General features: G+C 44.5%; 1 protein-coding gene across 3 annotated transcripts in view; it reads left to right on the top strand.

Moving 5' to 3' along the window:
* The window catches only part of LOC145360047 (tumor necrosis factor receptor superfamily member 5-like), a 179,267-nt gene that overhangs the window by 147,357 nt on the left and 8,395 nt on the right, over positions 1–23,515 (top strand). For all 3 annotated transcript variants that reach the window (XM_080214951.1, XM_080214953.1, XM_080214952.1), the window contains 6 exons: positions 293–418; positions 2,728–2,874; positions 14,690–14,783; positions 17,827–18,011; positions 18,915–18,940; positions 20,853–20,967. In XM_080214951.1, the coding sequence (XP_080071077.1) occupies positions 293–418; positions 2,728–2,874; positions 14,690–14,783; positions 17,827–18,011; positions 18,915–18,940; positions 20,853–20,967 (693 nt within the window). The remainder of the gene's footprint in view (positions 1–292; positions 419–2,727; positions 2,875–14,689; positions 14,784–17,826; positions 18,012–18,914; positions 18,941–20,852; positions 20,968–23,515) is intronic.

Genomic DNA, 23,515 nt, shown 5'->3' on the forward strand with positions numbered 1-23,515 from the left:
TTCAGGGCACAAAGCTAAAAAATTAGTGCGGTGGGATGGGAGAATCACGCCCCCTCCTCCCCCCAAAACTTGCATCTTTACATGAGTAAGCTCCTTGATTACACTTTGATATACCTGTGCCTCCTGAACTTCCATTATTGCTGTCTAAAAATAATAAAGTTTCTCATGTCATTTCCAATTTTATTTTTTTCTTAGCCTTTTGCAGCAGAATTCTTTCTGTCAACAGTTTTCCAAGAACATGAGAAGTTTTCTAATTCCATAACTGACTTGCACATGTTTTATTTTCTTGCAGGCACCATAGTGTTCAAACATTGCACGAGAGATTTTGGTACAACTTGTAAACCTTGTACAGATGGAGAATATATTGAACATCCGAATGGCTTAGAAAAATGTCTGAAGTGTAAAGTTTGTGATCAAGGTAAATATCACAATCACATTTATTTCACTGTCGTGGAGGCTGACGTTTTGAAAATATTCAAGGTGCAGATTGGCAAAGTTCTGGGAGTCAAAGGTTATGGGGAACAAGCTGGAAAGTGGAGTTAAGGCCATGAGTCGTGTCTTATTGAATCATGGAACAGAATGACCTACTTTTGATCCTTTTCGTTTACGCTGTAATGAGTTTTGGAGATTGGGAGTGGAGTTTTACAGCCGCACTCATCCCAAAACCATAAAATCCTACCCGAGGTCAGTGGACTTTTCCATGGTCCACTCCTCGCCTGCTCCACTTTCCCATGGAGGGTGGGTCGGGAATATTTGCCCCCTCAGTGTTTTCTCAGGAACAGTAATAAAGAACATAAGAACATAAGAAATAGGAGCAGGAGTAGGCCATCTAGCCCTTCGAGCCTGCCCCGCCATTCAATAAGATCATGGCTGATCTGTCGTGGCTCAGTTCCACTTTCCCACCCTCTCCCCATAACCCTTAATCCCCTCTCTTATCAAGAACCCATCAACCCGCTTTTTAAAAATATTTAGCGAGGCAGCCTCCACCACTTCAACGGGCAGAGAATTCCAGAGATTCACCACCCTTTGAGTGAAGAAGTTCCTCCTCAACTCCGTTCTAAACCGCCTCCCCTTTATCTTGAGGCTGTTCCCCCTAGTCCTACTGTCTTTTTTGAGCGGGAAGAGTCTCTCCACCTCTATCCTATCCATCCCATTCATCATCTTATACGTCTCAATGAGATCTCCCCTCATTCTTCTAAACTCTAACGAGTACAAGCCTAGTTTATTCAGCCTCTCCTCATAGCTCAACCCCCTCAACTCCGGTATCAGCCTAGTAAACCTCCTCTGCACTCCCTCCAGGGCCAAAATATCCTTGCGCAGGTGCGGCGCCCAAAACTGCACACAGTACTCCAGCTGCGGCCTCACCAATGCCCTATACAGCTGCAGCAAGACCTCCCTACTTTTATATTCAATCCCCCTCGCTATGAAGGCCAGCATCCCATTCGCCTTCCTGACCACCTGCTGCACCTGCAAGCTGGGTTTTTGCGACTCATGCACAAGGACCCCGAGGTCCCTCTGCACCGTCGCCTGCTGCAGTTTTTCGCCACGTAAAAGCAGTTGTTGATCAGAACTTATGCTCCCCCATTCCCCGATGGGTTCTGAATCAGGTGGGTGGAATTTCACTCACCCTGACCAAGACACGATTGCTGGAGACAGGGCTTTGGATAGGGAGCCTGTCCAAAGTTGCGCAGCCTCAGTTTATAGGCTCAGTTTAACTGTCTAATAACTCAGGGTGCAGTGCTGAAAAAATTCTCATCTGTATCTCGGACAGGAGATGGGGGAAGTGCCTCAATTGCAGTGTCCTTTCAGACTGGGGACATCCTTACCCAAGGAACCGGAGAGCTCCAGCCCACCTACCCCACCCCCCACCCCCGACTCCCCACTCCCCTCTCCCCCCCCGACTCCCCACTCCCCCCTCCCTCCCGACTCCCCACTCCCCCCTCCCCCCGACTCCCCACTCCCCCCTGCCCCACACTCCCAACCCCCACTCCTCAGTCTGCCCCAAATCTTAAATTGCCCCAGTAACCCTGGTCCATCAAATTTGTATTCCTTGAGCTTAGTGTTTGAGGGTTGAACTAATTAAACTCTTTAACATTTTAAAAGGATTGAATTGAGAAGATACAAGGAAACTATGATGCGAGTAATCTTAAGATTATTGCTGAAAGATATACTTTTTGTTGAAGTTTTTTGTCTTGTACTCATCACAACAATCTGCAAGGACACCAAATATAAAGGAAAGAACAATTTTTACCATGAGAAGAGAGTGCTGAATGATTGGCAAGTAGACTCTGATTGGTAGAGGTGTTGCCATGGAGGATAAACCAGTAAATGATGACTGACAGTTATTAATTTTAAGATTAGAACCTGTCCATTTAAGAACTAAATTAGGAAGCAGTTTTTCCTGTAAAGTATCGTGGAAATTTGGGACCACCTCCCCAAAGATCTCTGGATTCTGGGTCATTTGAAATGAGGTAGAATTTTGGTGTGAGTGATTGGTGAAAGAACACAGAAAGCAGAGGAAAATGTTAAAAATATAAATGGTCACCTCTTCTTCATGGAATTGGACAATTGGCTGGTGGCTCCATCAGGTTAATCACCCAAAAATCAATCCTCTAGATTATAATCTTAATAAAGTTCCTCTATTTCATTGCCTACCTTGTAAGGGGGATAAAGTGAAATGGTTCATACTGATCCCACTTGTAGCTTATTCATGTTTTCTCTTTATAGAGTTGGGGCTGCAAGTTAAGCATGCATGTTCCTATACACGTAATACAATATGTGGACCGAGAGAAGGATATTACTGCATTGACAGCACCTGTCAGATGGGCAGAAAGCATAAAACATGTCCTCCAGGTGAAGGAGTTGCAGAAAAAGGTATGGTTTGAATTTCCTTATTTCATTATTAAATCCTGCCTTGTGGTGGAAGATGTGGGTTTGACTTTACTGCATTATACACTTCAGAATTAGGCGTTACAGTAACAGCAGAGGATGGACAATCCGGTATGTAGGCAGGTTGCTAAATACTTGATCCTAAAATGCCATTTAGCCCTCAACTGGCCTATCAGATTAATTATGGGCAGTGCTTGGGAAACAAACCCAAATTGATATCATGATGAGGGAATTTGCTCCCAGAGAAGCAAGATGCATTGGGTCACCCAATTGATTCCTGCGGTTTGTCAGATTGACCCCAATGGGGATCATGGACAAATCAGTCTGTCTTTGAGCTGAAACATTTGGGCTCTGCCGATATCAAGAATAGGTGCAGATTGGGCTTAAAAATGATGTAGCTGGCTGGCTTCCCAACTCCTTTCTTTAGTGACCCATTTGGGTTCAGCAGCCTGGAAGGTCACTCACTCCTCAAGGCCAACAGGCAATTAGTCATTAAGAGCCTTGTTAAAGGTAGGAAACCGAGGCTGACTAGGAGTTTCTAGTTGGTCTCCAGTTTCAGGTCACAAAGAGGCAAGTCACCTATCTGGAGGCAGGCACACAGCAGTAGCCCAGACACAAACCTACAAGCTGCCCTTGCCTACCTGTGTGGGTTTACAGCCACAAATCGCCCAATAGAGGGATTCCACCCCCTCTCCTCGGTGATAGCTTTGTATGTTTTAAATTCTTTTAAAAATTGGCTGAGAGGGCACCTTGTTATTGAAGTGACCTTGAAATTACTTGGCTTGCACTGCAATCAGACACACCACCTGAAGCTGGAAAGCCTCCAGTAATGCAGCTTTGAGAGGCTATTAACTGCTGTTAATTGGATAAGAAACCAATCCAAATGTTTAAGAGGGTCTGTGGTCAACATTCCAGGTCAGTGATTATTGCCCCTCCCGGGTGGGTTTGAGATCTGGAAATAGTCCCCCTGTTTTGCATCCCCAAAGTGAAAATTGAGTCTCTTAACCTTTTTTTCAGATGCACTAAATCATCCCAGCAAAATGTTTTTCATCGATAATTATTGATTTGGCTCCCATTGCTTACCTACCTTTACTGGTCAAAACTCAACCCTGTCCAAAGCTTGAGCTTCCCACATTCCTGTCCACACTATTATCATCCCATCATCTCCAATCGCTAATATATTCCTGCTCTGTTACACAATATATCCAAATTAAAATTACTGGCCTTATCTGGCACTGTAGCACAGTGGTTAGCAGTGCTGTTTCACTACACCAGGAACCTGGTTTCGATTCTGAGCTTGGGTCACAGTCTTTGTGGAGTTTGCACATCCTCCCCATGTTTGCGTGGGTTTCATCCGGGTACTCTGGTTTCCTCCCACATTCTGAAAGACGTGCTGGTTAGCTGCATTGACCCAAATTGGTGCTGGACTGTGGCGACTAGGGGAATTTCACAGTAACTTCATTGCTGTGTTAATATAAACCTTACTTGTGACTAATAAACTAACTTTTTTACTTTAAATCTCTCTATGGATTTTCACTTTCCTGTCACTGCAAATACCTCGAGCCACAGATTATTTTGTGAACCTGACAATCCTCTGACCCCAGCCTTCTGCACAACCCTCAGTCCCTCGCTATTCCTCACCATTGGTGGCAGAGTTTTGATAGCCTCGTTCCTACCATCTGGATCTTGTAGTATAAAGGGTCAATATGGGACTGGAAACAGTACTGTCCACAAAGTGAATAAGAGAACACATGACCTGTACAGTCAAAATTTGAATTCTTTACAGTAATGTACAGACTATACGGCATAAACTGAATGAGCCTCAGGGACAGATTCAAATCAGTAACTATAATGTGGTAACCATTACTAGGACATGGATACAGAATGGTCAAGATTGGGAACTAAAAATATCAGGTTATACAGAAGGAATAGGGCAAACTGCAGAGGGTGTAGCAATTCTGATCAATAACAGAATCACTTCTACAATGAGGGAGGATATAATTAGGAGAAAGCGTGCAATAGAGACCCTAAGGATGAAACTGAGGAACCGTAAAGAAACCAGAACCACAATGTGTGTCAGATATAAACCACCTGGTAGTAGTCCAGAAGACAGTAGATGGTAAAAAGCTGAAATTAGGCAACTGTGTAGTAAAGCAGAGTAGTCCTAATGGGCGCTTTTAATCTTAACATGGACTGGGACAAGTACCTGCCAGAAAGGTTATGAATTCCTGGAGTGTGTCTGGGATAGTTTCCTACAGCAGCATGTCTTGGATGCAACAAGGGGCCAAGCATTACTGGATCTAGTACTGAGCAACGAACCTGATTTAATTAATGACTTCGTTGTTCGTAAGTACTTGTTAAACAGTGATCATAACATGGTCGAGTTTAGTGTAGCATTTAATGGGCGGAACAGTGGTTAGCACTGCTGCCTCTCAGCACCAGGGGAGCCAGGTTCAGTTCTGGCCTGTGGTCACTGTCTGTGGAGTTTGCATATTCTCCCCGTGTCTCTGTGGTTTCCTCCGGGTGCTCCAGTTTCTTCCCACACTCCAGAGATGTGCAAGTTGTTAGGAATGGGTTAACAATCATCTTCCATTTAAGTTCAAACTTGAATGTTAATCATTTAATAGAAGTCACTGGGATATATAAAGAGGTTACAAGTGGCACTGGGTGTAGAGGAGAATTTTAAGTGGAATTTAATCAAAGAAATAAAGGTAGTTTTAAGAAGAAGCTGAACTCATGTCCCCTTTACTGAACTGCAACTGAAAGGCTGAACAACAGGTTAAATTGACCCTAGTGTCAAGGGAATTGGCAGGGTAAATACATGGGGTTACGGGAATAGGGCCTGGGTGGGATTGTGGTTGGTGCAGACTTGATGGGCCGAATGGCCTCTTTCTGTACTGTAGGGATTCTATGATTTGAAAGATAAGCAAAAATCGGACACGAAAATTTTGGATTTAAGCAAGGCGGACTTTAATGGGATGAGGCAAAGACTGTCCACAATAGTTTGGGAAACTGCTCACGGGTAGAACTGAGGAACATTGGAGGATATTCAAAAGAAAATTTAATGCTCTTCAGGAGCAGTTTGTGCCCATGAGAAGGAAAAGCTCTGCCTCACTTTAAAAAACAGCCATGAACTTCGAAGGATGTGAGGGACGGCATAAAATTAAAAAGCTGATGAGAATGCAAAGAATAATACAAATCTCACAGAATGGGACACATACAAAGACCAACAAAGGGCCACAAAGTGGCTTATAAGAGCGACAAAGAAAAAGATTATGAAAGGAAACTTGCAGAGATTTTATTATATAAAAGGGGAAGTGACTGGTTAAAAGCTCTATTGACCCACTGAAGACTGAGGGTGGGAATGTTGTTAATGAACTTGGGGAAATTGCAGACTTGCTGAACAAGTATTTTGCTTCAGTATTTACAATAGAAAGGGGGGATAGCTTGCCAGAAGTCCCACAAAACCAATAGAGGATCAGGAACAGGATCTAAATAGAATTAGCTTAAGTGAATCATCAATAATGGGGAAACTCATGGAACTGAAGAGTAATTCCCAAGGCCCAATGGTTTCCATCCACACATGTTAAAGGAGGGAGAAAAGTACATTGTCGGTATCCTAACTAATCTTCCAAAGTTCCCCAGGAGTCATATCCCTGGACTGGAAATTGGATCATGTTACTCTGCTCTTAATGAATGGTGACTGAGGAAACCAGGGAATTACAGATCAGTTTGCCTAACATCTGTGGTGGGGAAATTGTTGGCATCTTTATTCAACAACTGCATAACTAATCGTCTCAAAATTATAGTTAATTGGGGAGAGTCAGTATGGATTCATGAAGGGTAGGTCATGCCTAATAAACCTCACAAAATTCTTTGAAGAGGTGGTGGGTCTGAACCGTGCTGGGACCAGAGTGCTGGCGAATCGAGTAAAGAGGACTGTAGACAGGGCTTTAAACTAATTAGGGGGGGGAGGGTGCGAGGGTAGGTAACATTACGGGGTCGAAAGTTAAGGAGAGTGTACAGGTAAGGGAAGAGGCCGAGGATGTGCCAATAATAGAGGGAGTAGGGGGCGTGAGTATGGTTGGTGGCGTTACGGCAAATAGGGTCCAGGTGAAGGCTGGGATGAAGGCGCTTTATCTGAATGCACGAAGCATTCGGAATAAAGTGGATGAGCTGGTGGCGCAGATCGGCACAAGTGGATATGATCTGGTGGCCATTACAGAGACGTGGCTGCAAGGTAACAGGGACTGGGAGCTGAATGTACAGGGCTATCAAGTGTTTAGGAAGGATAGGCGGGAGGAAAAAGGGGGGGGCATAGCTCTGCTGATTAAGGATAGCATCAGGGTGGTAGCAAGGGATGATATTGGAGCCAAAGAGCAGAAAGTGGAATCATGGGTAGAGATTAGGAACAGCAAAGGGAGGAAGACGCTGGTGGGTGTCGTCTATAGGCCCCCCGAATAATGATCTGGAGGTGGGGCGGGCTGTTAATGTGCAAATAAGTGCGGCGTGCAGGAATGGGACGGCCGTAATTATGGGGGATTTCAATCTACATATAGATTGGTCGACCCATGTTGGACGCGGTGGGCTTGAGGAGGAGTTCTTGGAATGCTGCCAGGGTAGTTTCCTTGAACAGTGTGTGTTGGAGCCGACGAGGGAGCGAGCTATCTTGGATCTGGTGTTATGTAATGAGGCGGGTAGGTTTAGGGACCTTGCGGTGAAGGATCCTCTTGGGGAGAGTGATCATTGTATGGTGGAGTTTCTGGTGCAGATGGAGGAGGAGAAAGTGGGTTCCTGGACGTGCGTCCTTTGTTTGAACAGAGGGGAGTACAGTAGGATGAGAGAAGAATTGGCGAATTGGCGAACTGGGGGAGCGCGTTGGAAGGTAGGTCTGCTGAGGAGCAGTGGAGGATCTTTAAGGAGATCTTTCTTGGTGCTCAGCAGAAATTTATTCCGATGGTCAAAAAGGACAGTAGGAAGAGAGGTAATAACCCGTGGATAACGAAGGAGGTGAAGGAAAGTGTTAAATTAAAAGCGGAGGCGTTTAGAGTAGCTAAGAGTAGTGGGCGAGAAGAGGATTGGGAGAGGTTTAAATGTCAACAAAGATTGACAAAGAAGTTGATAAAGAAGGGTAGGAGAAACTATGAAGCTGGGCTAACGCTTAATATAAAAAAGGATAGCAAGAGTTTTTATAAATATATAAAAAGGAAGAGGCTGGCTAGGGTGATCGTTGGTCCCTTAGAGGATGAGAAGGGGGACTTAGTGGTAGGGGATGGGGATATGGTTGAGGTCTTGAATAACTTTTTTGTTTCTGTCTTTACGGAGGAGGACGTGAATAATTTGCCGGGTGTTAGAGATGGAAAGGTGGTAGGACTGGAGGGTCTTAATGACATTACTGTTACTAGAGAGGTGGTGCTCGACAGACTGGAGGGGCTGATTGTGGACAAGTCGCCAGGACCGGATGGAATGCATCCGAGGGTTCTGAAAGAAATGGCGGAGGTGATAGTGGATGCCTTGGTGGTTATTTTCCAAACGTCGCTGGATCCCGGGGAAGTGCCGGAAGTTTGGAAAACGGCTAATGTTACGCCGTTGTTTAAGAAGGGTGGCAGGCAAAAGGCAGGGAATTATAGGCCGGTTAGCTTAACATCTGTTGTAGGTAAAATGTTAGAATCCGTCATCAAGGAGGAAATAGCGAGGCATCTTGAGAGGAACTGCTTGATAGAGCAGACGCAGCACGGTTTCGTTAAAGGGAAGTTGTGTCTGACAAATTTACTGGAGTTCTATGAGGATGTGTCTAGGGCGGTGGATAGAGGAGAGCCGGTGGATCTAGTCTTTCTTGATTTTCAGAAGGTGTTTGACAAGGTACCTCACAAGAGGTTATTGCAGAAGGTCAGGGGACATGAAGTTGGGGGTAGGGTGTTAGCGTGGATAGAGGATTGGTTGTCAAATAGGAGGCAGAGAGTGGGGGGCAATGGGTGCTTTTCGGATTGGCGGATGGTGACTAGTGGAGTGCCCCAGGGGTCGGTGCTGGGGCCTCAGCTATTTACCATTTATATAGATGATCTGGAGGAGGGAACCGAGTGTAGGGTGTCAAAATTTGCTGATGACACCAAGATTGGTGGAACGGCAAATTGTGCGGAGGGTGTGGAGAGTATGCAGAAGGATCAAGATAGGCTGGGCGAATGGGCCAGGAAATGGCAAATGGAATTTAATGTTGGCAAGTGCGAGGTGGTCCACTTTGGTAGGAATAATGGTAGGAAGGGTTATTACTTACGAGGCAAAAAACTGCAGCAGGCGACGGTGCAGAGGGACCTCGGGGTCCTTGTGCATGAGTCGCAAAAACCCAGCTTGCAGGTGCAGCAGGTGGTCAGGAAGGCGAATGGGATGCTGGCCTTCATAGCGAGGGGGATTGAATATAAAAGTAGGGAGGTCTTGCTGCGGCTGTATAGGGCATTGGTGAGGGCGCAGCTGGAGTACTGTGCGCAGTTTTGGGCACCGTACTTACGCAAGGATATTTTAGCCTTGGAGGGAGTGCAGAGGAGGTTTACTAGGCTGATGCCAGAGTTGAGGGGGTTGAGCTATGAGGAGAGGCTGAATAAATTAGGCTTGTACTCGTTAGAGTTTAGAAGAATGAGGGGAGATCTCATTGAGACGTATAAGATGATGAATGGGATGGATAGGATAGAGGTGGAGAGACTCTTCCCGCTCAGAAAGGATAGTAGGACTAGGGGACACAGCCTCAAGATAAAGGGGGGGTGGTTTAGAACGGAGTTGAGGAGGAACTTCTTCACTCAAAGGGTGGTGAATCTCTGGAATTCTCTGCCCGTTGAAGTGGTGAAGGCTACCTCACTAAATATTTTTAAGACGCGGGTTGATGGGTTTTTGATAAGAGAGGGGATTAAGGGTTATGGGGAGAGGACGGGAAAGTGGAACTGAGCCACGACAGATCAGCCATGATCTTATTGAACGGCGGGGCAGGCTCGAAGGGCTGGATGGCCTACTCCTGCTCATATTTCTTATGTTCTTATGTTAAAGATGGTAGACAGAGGCAAGTCAATGGATGCTGTTTATCTGGACTTCCAGAAGGCTTTTGATAAAGCCACGCACAAGAGATTGTTAGCTATGGTAGAACCCATGGAATTGTCAGTAGATTGCTGATGTGGATGGGAAATTGACTGAGCAACAGGAAATGGAGTTGTAGTAATGGGTAAATACTCAAATTGGGAGGATGTAACTCGTGGTGTCCCGCAAGGATCTGTCTTGGGGCCTTAATTATTTACAGTATTCATTAACAACATGGATGATGGCACAAAGAGTAAAAGATCCAAATTTGCAGGTGACACAAAGTTGAGCAGCGTTGTAGTTAGCGTTGTGGACAACACAGAACTACAACAAGATATTGATTGGCTGAATGGGCCAAGCTGTGGCAGATGGATTTTAATATAAATAAATGTAAGGTTATCCATTTCAGATCAAAAAAAGATATTTTTTAGAAAGCATAATATTAAATTTAGCAGGTGTCCAACAAAATTTGGGGATTCAGGTGCATAGCTCCTTAAAATGCCACAAACAGATACAGAAAATAGTCAAGAAGACCAACGGAATGCTAGCCATCTTATCTAAAGGGCTGGAGTATAGACAAGCAGGTGTTATCAAAAGAGAAAAGGCTGGAAAATCTCAGCAAGTCTGGCAGCATTTTTAAAGGAGAGAAGAGAGCTGACATTGAGTCCAGATGACCCTTTGTCAAAGCTTTGTTCCAGCATCTGCAGTAAATTTTATTTTTTGAAGTAAATGTTATACTGCAGTTGTACAAAAACTTAGTTAGACCTCACTTAGAGTATTGTGAGCAGGTATGGGCACCAAACCTTAGGAAGGATGTTTTGGCCTTGGAAGGAGTTCACAGGTTTACAAGAATGATGCCTGGACCCCATGGGTGAGATTACGAGGAGAAATTAGACAAATTAAGCCTTTACATGGCCACAGAACAGCCATGATCTTATTGAATGGCAGAGCAGGTGGAGGGACTAAACGGCCAACTCCTGTTTCTATATTCCTACATGGAGTATAATATCATGTAGGGACAGAGCTGTGTGTAGAAGCAAGCATGGAGAGAGCACCGAGCTTTTACCCTTTTACTGTGTACATGTATATAATTACTAATAGTTAATATTTACGGTTGAACTATCTACAAGTATGATATCTTATTGTGACCTACCAAACTACTGAACATCTTGTAACAGGGTGGTGGCAAATGGAACAATACAAAACCTCACAGAGACTGCAGAAGAACATTAAAATCCTGGCAAACCAATGAAGCATTCTGACCTGAAGAATAGGTCAAAAAGTGAGAAGCAGAAGGAAATCGTTGGAGAAAAACTCCAAAGAGAAGCTGAAGACAGAAATAAGGCTCTTCACTGCAACCAAAAACTCCATGGAATCCTGTGGAAGTCCAGCTTCAAAACCCAGACAGTGAAGAATCAGCAGACCTAACAGGGATGAGCTAAAGATTCAAAAATCCCTGGACTAAGGAAGTGCTGAAAAAGTTCAGACACTACAGTGGTCAAAAATTACTACTTAAATCGCAGTGTGATACCCGAGTCTACGCCCAAACACGATGGCGGAGCTCATTTCAAAAATAAAACATTAATTAAAAATTAATCACAACTGAGTAGTCAGCTTCACAAGCTGGGATTCAACAATTCAACAACCTGAAAACATAAAGCTAAAGCCGTGAGAACTCTTACCAATGGGTCCAGGCATCGATTGTTGAAAAAATCTGAACATTGTGATAATGAGCAGCATTACTGTGGGAGCCGAACACGACCAGCAAGTGTGGGAAAACCCTTCATGCAGAAACACTGCATCAGCTTGGATTTTCTGAAATCTCTTAAAACTAAATCTGAACGTAAAAATATTTAACCATTGATCAGAAATTTATCCTTCTTTGTCAATTTTGACTTATCCAAGGCCCAGATCAATCACAGAATTGGGAATTTAGGGAGATTTGTTAGATACAGGATTCAGATCTGGATAACAAGACAGAAGCTAAATGAGATAACATACCACTTTCTGCAGTAGGCCTGATAGCTGATGGTATATAACTAGACAAGGAATAAACAAATTATCTACAAAATTCAGTGAAGTTTTAAATTGGTGTGACACTTATTTAACCTTCAAAATAACAAAATCCTGAAAGGGCAAATTTATTAAATGTGTCTGGCAGCCAGGAGAACCTGTGAACTTCTTTATTAAAGAGCTTTACAGAAAATTACAGTGCCCTAAATTCTGAGCTCATCACAGATGGAATTGATGTAGTTGAGAACAGTGACGTGCTTCAAGTGAAGGAAGATCTAATCTTTTGAGAAAGCCACTCAGATTGACAGGCAATCTGAAATCCATTTACAGCACAGATCCATGTTAAGAGAAGCAAATACAAAATAAAGTCCACAGTCCAGCTCATGAAACAGCACAGAAACAGAGACAATCCAGGTCAAGGGAAGTAATATCCTAACTGACCAGTTAAATGGCCGTGTCAGCAATGTGGAGCAAAGCCTCCCGCAGCTGTGATCAACGTCTGATAATTTCAGTCCAATGCTTTCATTGCAACTGAAAAAGACATTTGTGAAAAATAGGGACAGCCCAGAGGAATCTGACTTCAGTTTTAGGCATTATTCTGGAACCATTGAGGTATGGTGACAAACAAATCTTCCAGCTGGTGTGTGTCATTGATAATCAGTCTTTTTCTGTCCTGAGTAGTGATGTTTGTGTTGCCCTAAATCTCCTTAAAACAGCAGAAGATCTTTTTCATTAGCGTCTCAAGTAGGCTTTTATATTAACACTACAATGATGTTACTGTGAAAATCCTCTAGTCGGCAGACTCTGGTGCCTGTTTAGGTACACCTGAGGGAGAATTTAGCATGGACAATGCATCTAACCATTGGTGCATTGTCTTTCGGACTGTGGGAGGAAACAGGAGCAACCCCACACAGACCATGGGAAGAACGTGCAAACTCCACACAAACAGTGATCCAAGCTGGGAATCGAACCTTGGTCCCTGGTGCTGTGAGGCAATAGAGCTAACCATTATGCCACCATGCCACCTAGATTGCCAAGAGAACCACAGATATAAATTACACAGAATTGCAAGTTCCCAAGAACTCTCAGATCCTCCTGGCTGGGACTGTAGCTCTGAATTGGCTTCTCCCTTTGTAGAGCCAGTTTATCCACTTCCTGTACTGATGCCAGAAGCCCCTCATTGGCCAGATCAACCAACCACTCACATGGTTACCATGATGCCTTAAGCAGATGGTCATCTAGAAAGGAACCAGTAACCAGAAGAGCCTCAACCTCCTGCTGAAAGACAAACCCAGAGACCACAAAAGAGATGCTGTAATCCCCAGTCAGCATGATGGTGGCAGAGACCGTGCTAGAAAAAAGTAGCATCCATTGGTCATAGCGTAGCACATGGGCAAGCAAAAAGATGAGCTTAATACTAACATTCTCACAACAGAAAGGATCCTCTACTGCTCCCACCTTTGCTGTGGTGAACTGGATGAAGGAGTAAAAGGGAAAACACTATAGAGATGGGCTGAGAGTTCCTTCGCCCTGTGGAAAACGGGATAAACCAGCTATCTTCCATTACTACATTTGGAGAATTGGTAAAGAACGATTCAATGCCAAAGAACAGAAAAAAGGATAATGAAGATATCCAGATGGCAGAACAACTTCCAACTCAACAAAGTTTACCTGCAGCAATAGAGCTTACCACACTGATTCATCCCTGCATGATGTTACAATCCCAATGTTGTAGACAATGGTACAGAAGTTCTAACGGAAGCAGTGTAGATGGGGTCAGGTTCCAACTTCAGCCAGAACTCCCTTTCTGTGATGTTGCTAGTTCAGTGTTAAACTGCAAACTGAGACTTTGCAGTTCAGCAAGGCAATATTACTGGTTCCACAAGCCAGAATTGTTTAATCACATGACTTCCAACTCTCCACATTGTCTTTTGGCGAAGAATGTGCATCCCTCACCTGGGTCCCCAATGTTGTTGAATGTCTCAATCAGGAATTGAAAGGAAGGTTGGAGGTCCCTTTGTATGGATAGATGAATAGATACTGGTTGACCAGCCTAGGTTATAGGCTGTTGGCTTTGAATCACTCTCTGAAATTTGTCTGTGCAATCCTTCAGGGATAATGATGTGCAAATTTCCCCAATACTGCCACTTAGCTTCAGTTGTTCAGGGTCACAGACATACACCAAAGTCTTCCTGCAATTCACGCTGTTGGGATCTTATGGTCCCACCAATGGGAGCAACACGTTGTCTCCATAGCTGTGAAACACACTGCAGAGAGGGAGAAAAATCAACAATTTTGCACCTTTTTCTGGTTTGAAATAGCAGTCAGCAATGAGCTTATCTCTATATATTTTGTTTTAAAAAAATACAGTGAGCTCTTGGTCCCTCACCTATTTTAAATCTGGGCAGTTCTGGGGAGAAACCCATAAAATTGAGTAAACTGGAGTACACAAAACAATAACAGGAAGTATGGTTCAGATTTTAAGATCCCAATAGCAACAGACACACATCAGGGGAGCCGCGAATGATGGCCCCACTGGGCTGCGCTCTCGAGCTGCAGGGACCAGTAATGGGTAAATTTGAACAAATTACACACACATTACACAGATTTTAAGTGCCCTGTATTCGAGCTGATAACCACAAGCACAGAACTGCATTTCAAACTGCCCTTAATACAAGCTCAATTCCAATGATCTAGTGTTGATTTTGATACATGTATTTTTCAGGTACACAGTTCAAAGATACTGTGTGTGAGGTGTGCCCTGAAGGAACGTATTCAAACAACGATTCATCAACTCAAACATGTGAGAAATGGACAGTGTGAGTACATCGAAAAGAATCCAGAATGTTTATACTTGTAACATCAGTGTATGGCTGGTTGTAATTTTTAAAATTCATTCATGAGATTCGGGCGCCACTGGCTATTGGGGAATTTGAACGTGTGACACCAGGTTTAAGTCCAACCGATTTATTTGATAGTAGACTCAGTGTTTACCCCAGTCCAACGCCGGCATATCCACATCACAAATTTGAATGTAACAGTATGTGGTTGTTTATTTATTCGTGGCACAAGTAGGCTTACAATAACTTCATTGCAGTGTTAATGTGAAAATCCCGGGAATCGAACCCAGATCCCCGGCACCGTGAGGCAGCGGTGCTAACCGCTGTGCCACCCCTGTCCCGTTGGTGAGGAACGCTGTCATGGCATGGAACGCTGTTGGGTTGTTAAAGATACGAAACGTGCAGCATATTTGGAATGAAACAAGAACCCAACAGTGCCTGCATTTAACCAGTGCTACCTCAGAGGCAAATGCAATACCCCGGAGGGACAGTTAGGGCAGTGCTTCAGTAACATTTAAAACCAATTCTCTGAAGATTTATTTCTGCATTCTGACTTTATCTGCCAGCAGTCTGGTTTCCAGGGTTGTGTGAAGCTCAACAGGATGAACCAGTTGAGAGCACAGCAGGACGATCAGAGCCCTGAAAATGAAAAACTGATTCAGGAAAGGGGTTTATTTCCTTAAGTGAAAGGATTTTGTGTACAGGAATTGTTCTGTGCTTCTTGTGGGTAACCAGTAAACTATTAGCAATAAATTGAGGGATAAGTTTAAAAGGCAGAATAAACGAAATTAAAAGGATGCAATGGCTGGGATTCTCGCAGAAAAAGTGCCCAATAGTTGGGAAAATGGGAGAATTTCCCACCCGTGTTTTGGGCATATTTAGTTTAATGAATCTCCAGCACTCTGTACATCAAGAAGTGGGAGGGCAGGGTCTCATCCCACTGAAGAGGCCAGCAGCATAGAGCTCAGTGAGTCACTGCGCATGTACCAAACTGTCAGTGTGGAGATCGGCAGTTGTGCACTGACCGCACCCCCCAATCACCCCCTCCCTTCCCCAGTGGTCCCATGGCAGAGTGCACAGTGGACCCCTCTTCCCTGCCCATGGCACTGCCTGATGCCCCTTGGCACTGGCTTGATGGTAATGGTAGCGTGGTGGATGTGCTGGGTCATGCAGTTATAGATTGTGATTGAATTCAATTCTGCTGCTGCTGGCCCACAGCACCTCACAGACAACCAAACTTGAGCTGCTAGATCTATTCTAAGTCTGTCTCAGTAAACACAGCGGCAGTTCCACACACACAGTAGAGGGTATCCTCAATGTGAGGACAGTACTTGGTCTCCGCATGGACTATATGGTGATTACTGCTACCGATATTGTCATAGATGCATCTGTGACAGGCAGATTGGTCAATGTGTGGCCAAGTCAGTATTTCCCACTTGATGATTTCCGTATCCCCCCTGCTGCAGGCTTCAGCAGAAATGCCCTTCAGGACTTGGCCAGCTCAATCATTGGTGCTGCTGGAATCAGTAGAGCCACTTCTGGTGATGGACATTGAAGTCCTCACCCAAGAACATTTTGTGTCCTTGTCACCCTCATTGCTGCTTCCAGGCAATGTTCAACATGGAACAGGACTGATGCATCGGTCGGTGCAGTAAGTGGCAATCAGCAGGAGGTTTCCTTGTCCAGATTTGACCTGATGAGCATGTTAATAGGAAATGACACTTTACTACCCTCAGTCATCTTTCCTCCTATGTTAATGGTTAATAACTATTACAGAAGTGTCCTACAGATTCCTTTCGTGTTCACCTGATATTATCACAAGTTGGCATTTCTGGATTTTTAAAATCTAGAAAAAGAATTTTAGAGAAAAGACCAGTTAGTGTTTCAGTTCGATTCTTCGGCAGAGCTCAGTTCTGAGGTTTTACTTCAATAAAACTCTTTTTTAAAAATTCTTTCACAAGAATTGTGATCACTGGCTAGGACAGCATTTATTGCCTTTTAGCCACTGCACTCTCTGATATATGTACATCCACAGTGCTATTTGGAATGGAGTCCCAGAATTTTGACTGAGTGCAGGAACAGCAATATCGTTCCAATCTGGCTCGAGTGTGTCATGAAGTAACAGACCTCATTATAGTCTTTGGAAGAGGAGTTTGGGAGTTATTCAAGGTGCCCTGGCCAAGAGTTATTTTGGTCACATCAAATGGATCAGCCTTCAGTCGTTTCGTAAGAACATAAGAAATAGGAGCAGGAGTAGGCCATCTAGCCTTCGAGCCTGCCCTGCCATTCAATAAGATCATGGCTGATCTGTTGTGGCTCAGTTCCACATTCCCACTCTCTCCCCATAACCCTTAATCCCCTCTCTTATCAAAAACCCATCAACCCGCGTCTTAAAAGTATTTAGCGAGGGAGCCTCCACCACTTCAACGGGCAGAGAATTCCAGAGATTCACCACCCTTTGAGTGAAGAAGTTCTTTCTCAACTCTATTCTAAAGCGCCCCCCCTTTATCTTGAGGCTGTGCCCCCTAGTCCTACTGTCCTTTCTGAGCGGGAAGAGTCTCTCCACCTATATCCTATCCATCCCATTCATCATCTTATATGTCTCAATGAGATCTCCCCTCATTCTTCTAAACTCTAACAGGTACAAGCCTAGTTTATTCAGCCTCTCCTCATAGCTCAACCCCCTCAACTCCGGCATCAGCCTAGTAAACCTCCTCTGCACTCCCTCCAAGGCCAAAATATCCTTGCGTAAGTACGGCGCCCAAAACTGCACGCCGTACTCCAGCTGCGGCCTCACCAATGCCCTACATAGCTGCAGCAAGACCTCCCTACTTTTATATTCAATCCCCCTCGCTATGAAGGCCAGAATCCCATTCCTGTAATGGTAAATTGAATTCAAACTAAACTGGGCTTGGAATAAGATTTCAATGGGAGATTAATTGTAACAAATTAGTTATAATTATACAGACAACAACTACGGTAGATATTTGTGTTGATTTAATATTTTCAAACTTTTCCGCAGTTGTAAGGAAATCAATAAAAAGCAGGTCACACTCGGAACTGCTACTACTGACACAGTGTGTGAAGAAGAAACAAGTAATCCAGGCATTATAATTGCAGCTGTTATCGTGCCCGTGCTCGTGTTGATCATAGCTGGTGCAGTGTTTTATATTTGTAAGAAAAAGAGGGAGCAATCACCACCTATAGGTGAGTAATTCATTTGAGTTACTGTGCGCATCTTCCTGTGCGAGTATGATTTTCCATATTCTTTCAGTTAGATTACAAATAATTTTCCTTCTTTTACAAAAAAGTTGCCATAGACCCAGATGACCATAGGCTGCTCTATTGAGTGATTTTAACCTGAGGATCACCACACCTCAGGCAAGGGGCAAGGTTGAGAAGGCGAAGCCTTCGTGAATATCCTCAGCCAGTATGGTAATTAAACCCACACTGTTGGCGTTGCTGTGCATCGCTAACCAACTGAGCCAAACCGATCCCCTTTTTCAACACTAAACTGTAATCAAACCTGCATGGAAAGCAGGAGGTCACATCAGAGAAATCCTGGGATTGCTATCTGACAATTAGTGGGAAGGGGGTTTGGAGAGGTTCATTCAGTTTGGGGAAAGTGCAGATGGGAATTGAAGGTACCACAGCTGTTGGGTACACTTCAGAAAGTCTGGGCAGTGATTTTTGTGGGTCATGGGAACATTCCTGATCCTCTTGGTCCACAAGGAGTCCGAGCTCAGATTTTCTCATTGATACTTTGCTGCCGGCAGTGTAGGTATCCTCCTGACTGCTTCTTTATTACTTGGCAGCTTTATGACATCTTTGGGCTACCAGTACATTAAAATCTAATCTGCACCGAGTTGAGAGCCTTGGTCACCTTCAAATTTGGCAAAGGCAAGATAGTAACAGGTAGGTGCCGTGCAACCTCGGACTGTTAACTCACCTCAGTGTAATTTTAACCATTACTGTGTACGCTGAGTGGGGCTGGGGTTAAAATGGGGGCCTGTGTGTTATTTGCTAACATAACTTTCATGTTAATAAACAGTGGAACAAAAATTGAATAAATCTAGTTAACAGCACTTATTCTATTTTTTTTATTGATAGATAACAGGCATGGAGAGGCTGAAATGGTAAATAATCATTTTAATATACATAATCAAGCATATAAAATCATAATATCTGCAAACCTTAAAGCTCAAAACATTGCAGAATCATATTCCAATATCATTTTAAAGTTAGCATTATATTAGTATTTTCTCCTGGAAAACTGTCCAAGATCTCGATTTCTGCTCTGTTTGTTTTGGTAACTTGCTTGGGGCTCCCTGGCTGCATGCACAGTGCTGGTATGCTGCTGCTCCCTAAACTGTGGAAATCTCTCTTGGCCAGTGTCAGAATTTCATGGCTTCTTTGCTTGCTCGTTTTTCCCTTGCCCAAAGACGGGTTTCACAAGAACGTTCAACCGGGAACCGGTGTCTGCGGTCGGGGTCTCGCTCGAACCTATGGATGTTACTATTCAAAGATCCTTGCATCTCTTAGACCCCTTAGTCTACATTCTCCCAAGCTAAGGCCAACTCTGTGGATTGTTTTTAAATCTAGATTTGGCTCGATCAAAAGTCTCCTTTGGGTTGCTAGATCATCTATGCCGTACACTTAAATGGTCTGTCAGCATTTCTGGTAATGCTGTGCCATATTTGCAATGTTCTGCCTGTTTTCTTAGTCACATCAGGAATTCTGTCACTGATTCCCCTGCAAATCTAGCAGTTGTATTGAACCTGTACCATTGCAAGATCGAGGAAGGTTTAGGATTGTAATGACTTGCCACCATTTCTACGAACTCTCCAAAGGTCCTGAACTTTGGCACGTCAGAGTTTTTATAATACTGAATGTTGCAGCCCCACACGCAGTCAACAGAATGATCTTTTGCGAAGTAGCTCCTTTTATTTCATTTGCTCAAAAGAAGTACCTCATTTTCTCAGCATATTGTGGCCAGTCCACAATACTCACGTCGTATGGTTCCAACGTCCCAAAAAAATGTCATTGCAAAACTGAACAACATAGGCTTACCAAGATTTGATAAGCAGGGTTACCAGAATGTTCCTCTTATCTCATTGCCAATACAATAATTCCAGGAGTCAGCTGTAAAGGAACCATGCTTTTATTGCACAAAATGAAACTGAAAATAAACAATAACCACAAGCCTGTGGTGAACACACAGGTTCCAACTGGGACTAAAAGGTTAATGGGTCCTCTCAGGCTCTTGCTTTATACAGGACTCGGTATATGAGCTCCACCTGGTTGGCTCATTACCAATCCCCAGGGAGCTCATATTCAACAAGCCCAACTTGGTCAATTAGTGATTCCCCATGCAGATCATGGGGGCCATTACAGTTATGGAGAAGAACAGTTTGAAATTGTTTCTGCTTTCCAGATTAAGAGGACTTGACTGTGCTAATGGAATGATAAATTTTGAAGTGCTGAAATCAAAATTGGCCATAAATAGTCAAGATAAACACTTGTCATGAACACTTTAGATTATGGGGAAAGATGTTAAGGGATTATCAGCTCTGGATATACAGGGAAAAGAGGATGAGTCAGATGACATGGTTGCACAGTGGTTAGAACTGCTGCACCACAGCACCAGGAATTGGGTTTAATTCCCAGCTTGGTTCATGGTCTGTGGTGGAGTTTGTATGTTCTTTCTGTGTCTGCGTGCGTTTCCTCCGGCTGCTCCGGTTTCTTCCACAGTCCAAAAGACATGCTGGTTAAGCACATTGGCCAAAAAAATTCTCCCTCGGTGTACCCAAACAGGCGCCAGAGTGTGGTGACTAGTGTCAGAGGGATTGATCTCCCAGCTGGAAACATCAGAATTCTCAAGGTTACGTGTGGTGTTTCTAAACTAAATAATAATTGATACAGAGCATAGAACAAATTTTCTGTTTCATTCAGTGTTACATTCAGAAAGTTAAACTTAGACAAGTGAACCATTAATTTCAAACTGTGACTTTCCACATTTGCAAGTTTAATAACATGTTTGCATGTTAGGGACAACCTGCCAGCCAGACTTTGCTGAAAAAGAGTGAGGAAACAGAAGATTCAAACAAGGACCAAACAACAGCATCCTCTGGACAAATTGTGACAGCACCTGCAGCATATTTTAGTAAGTACAACGCATTTCCCTTTAGAATTTATATTGTATCATATTTTCCTCAGGCTCTCCCCTTGCTCTTTTCTCCCATAGTGATGCAGATTGGGTTACAGTTCCTCTGGTGTCTGTATCTTGCACAAATATCCATATTTTTACCCGCAAGTTGTTTAATTGGTGGAGGGGCAGTGATACCATAACAGGGAAGCCAGATGTGGATCAGATTGGTTGAGATAAGAAATGGTAAAGGTAGAGATCCTGTGGGAGTCAGACCCCAAACAGTTGATGCTATGACCATACGTACGAATTAGGAGCAGGAGTAGGCCACTCGGCCCTTCACTCCTGCTCAGCCATTCAATAAGATCATGGCGGATCTGATTGTAACCTCAACCTCACATTCCTGCTTATCCTCGATAAACTTTCACCCCCTTACCGAGGATCTGACTAGCTCTATCTTAAACATGTATGAAGGGTGCAATCTTCCAAAAAATTCTGAAGGCGGAATTTTCTCAAAAAAATTCACACAGTCAATCAGGTGGGAAAATGGCAGGTTTTCTTGATGTTTTTTTCAACAAGGTAAGTATTGGGAGTTTACGGCACTCGTGCATAACAGGTCTGTCATGCAATTCTTGCCAGTAGGGGTGTGGAGCCTCAGCCAGCTGTTGAGCTCTAGTGGTGCCATTGCAGGTCCTAATCTCCCAGTATACAGCGTACTGAGACCCCCCTGGTCACACCCACACCCACACACCGCCCCCAACCATGGCCACAGACATCTGCAGAGTTCTACCACCTCCTGCTTCCTATCACTGCTCCAGCTGATGAAACCACACACCCTGCAGAGTTCCCCCCTTCCCTCCCCTCCCCAGGCTCCGCTCTTTGACACTGCCAGGGTGGGTAATGCCAGAATACAGGCCTGTCCCCGACCACCCAGGAATCTCAATGTCTCTGCTCCCACCAGTGAGGCCATCACGTCTGGCCCCGTTGTTGGGGACCATCTGTGATTTTCACCAGTGAGGACGTCCGCAACCGAGGGGGGTCAACATTAGTGAGCCCAGACAATAGAGATCAGACTCATTAATCAAATCATTGAGATTGAAATCAGGTGCAAGGCTGATTTTGCTGGCAAAACCGTGCTGCTAAGATTGCAAAAGATGAGAAACTGTGCGTGAACCCGATTTTTTTTTTATTTCACCTCCTGCCCTATCTTACCGGCTTACAACACCGATCAACCGGCATGATGAGCCGGTAAGATCGCACCCCAAGTGGCACAGAAGTCAGAAACCAGGTTTTACAGTGAGCTGTTAGGGGTGGGGAGGTGGCAGAGCCTTTGCTCACCAGGGAAGCTGGGATCCAGTATCACTGGCATCCCAGTCACTCAGTGCACTGGGAGATATCCTGCCAATCCTCCCCCACAGACATTGACTCCAACAACCCCCGTCCCCCTTCCAATCATCACCGACAGTGTAACCCCTCATGGCAACACAGTCGCAGGCATTGGGACCCTCCCAATGAGTCCCCTGTCACAATTCTCTCTGCAGCCTCCCCGCGTGCACCCCCTTTGCCAATTATTCACCTTTCACACCCCACCTTAACCCCGCCCCCCGCCCCCCCCCCCGCCCCCCAAATACCCTTGCAGAGGTCCATTATTGCCTTCCTCTGAAGTGCTCTCGTCTTCTGCAGAGCTCCCCACTTCCCTCACCTTCGGTTATCCCACCCCCACTCAGGCCCACCTTCTTGGCACAACTGGCACAGTTATGATGGTAAAAAGTCTGACAACACCAGGTTTTAGTCCAACCTATTTATTTGATAATATACTCACAAGCTTTCGGGGTTAGCCCCTTCGTCAGGTGAATGGAGAGTTCTGGCCTCAGACAGAGCATATAAAGCACAGACAGTTTAGAGATTACTGATTAAAATGCGAATCCTTACACCTAACCTGCTGTTCAAGACCTGAAGTGGCTGATAATGTGAGTGGAAGGAGCACTGATCACAGTTTAAAGAGATGTGTATTGACTCCAGACAGTACAGTAAGTGAGGTTTTGCAAACCCAGGCAAGTCACGGGGGTTACAGATAGTGCGACATGAACCCAAGATCCCTGTTGAGACCGTCCTCATGTGTGTGGAACTTAGCTATCAGTCTCTGTTCAGCAACTCTGCGCTGTCGTGTGTCGTGAAGGCCGCCTTGGAGAATGCTTACCCGAAGGTCAGAGGCTGAATGCCCGTGACCACTGAAGTGTTCGCCAACAGGAAGGGAACAGTCTTGCCTGGTGACTGTCGAGCGATGTTCATTCATCCGTTGTCGTAGCGTCTGCATGGTCTCCCCAGACAAAGGAGGGGCCATCGTCATACTGAACAGAACGGATTACTGTAAAGAAGTGTACCGACAACTAAACAATGAGGAACACTACAGACAATTACCCACAGATCCGACCAAAGAACACACTCGTCAACTCAACAATCTGATCAAGACCTTTGATCCGGACCTTCAGAGCACCCTCTGTGCTCTCATTCCACGTACTCCCCGCATTGGAGATCTCTACTGCCTCCCAAAGATACACAAGGC

This window comes from Carcharhinus amblyrhynchos, chromosome 30 (assembly GCF_965287045.1).
Source record: "Carcharhinus amblyrhynchos chromosome 30, sCarAmb.v2.hapA, whole genome shotgun sequence".
In the NCBI taxonomy this organism is placed as follows: domain Eukaryota; kingdom Metazoa; phylum Chordata; class Chondrichthyes; order Carcharhiniformes; family Carcharhinidae; genus Carcharhinus; species Carcharhinus amblyrhynchos.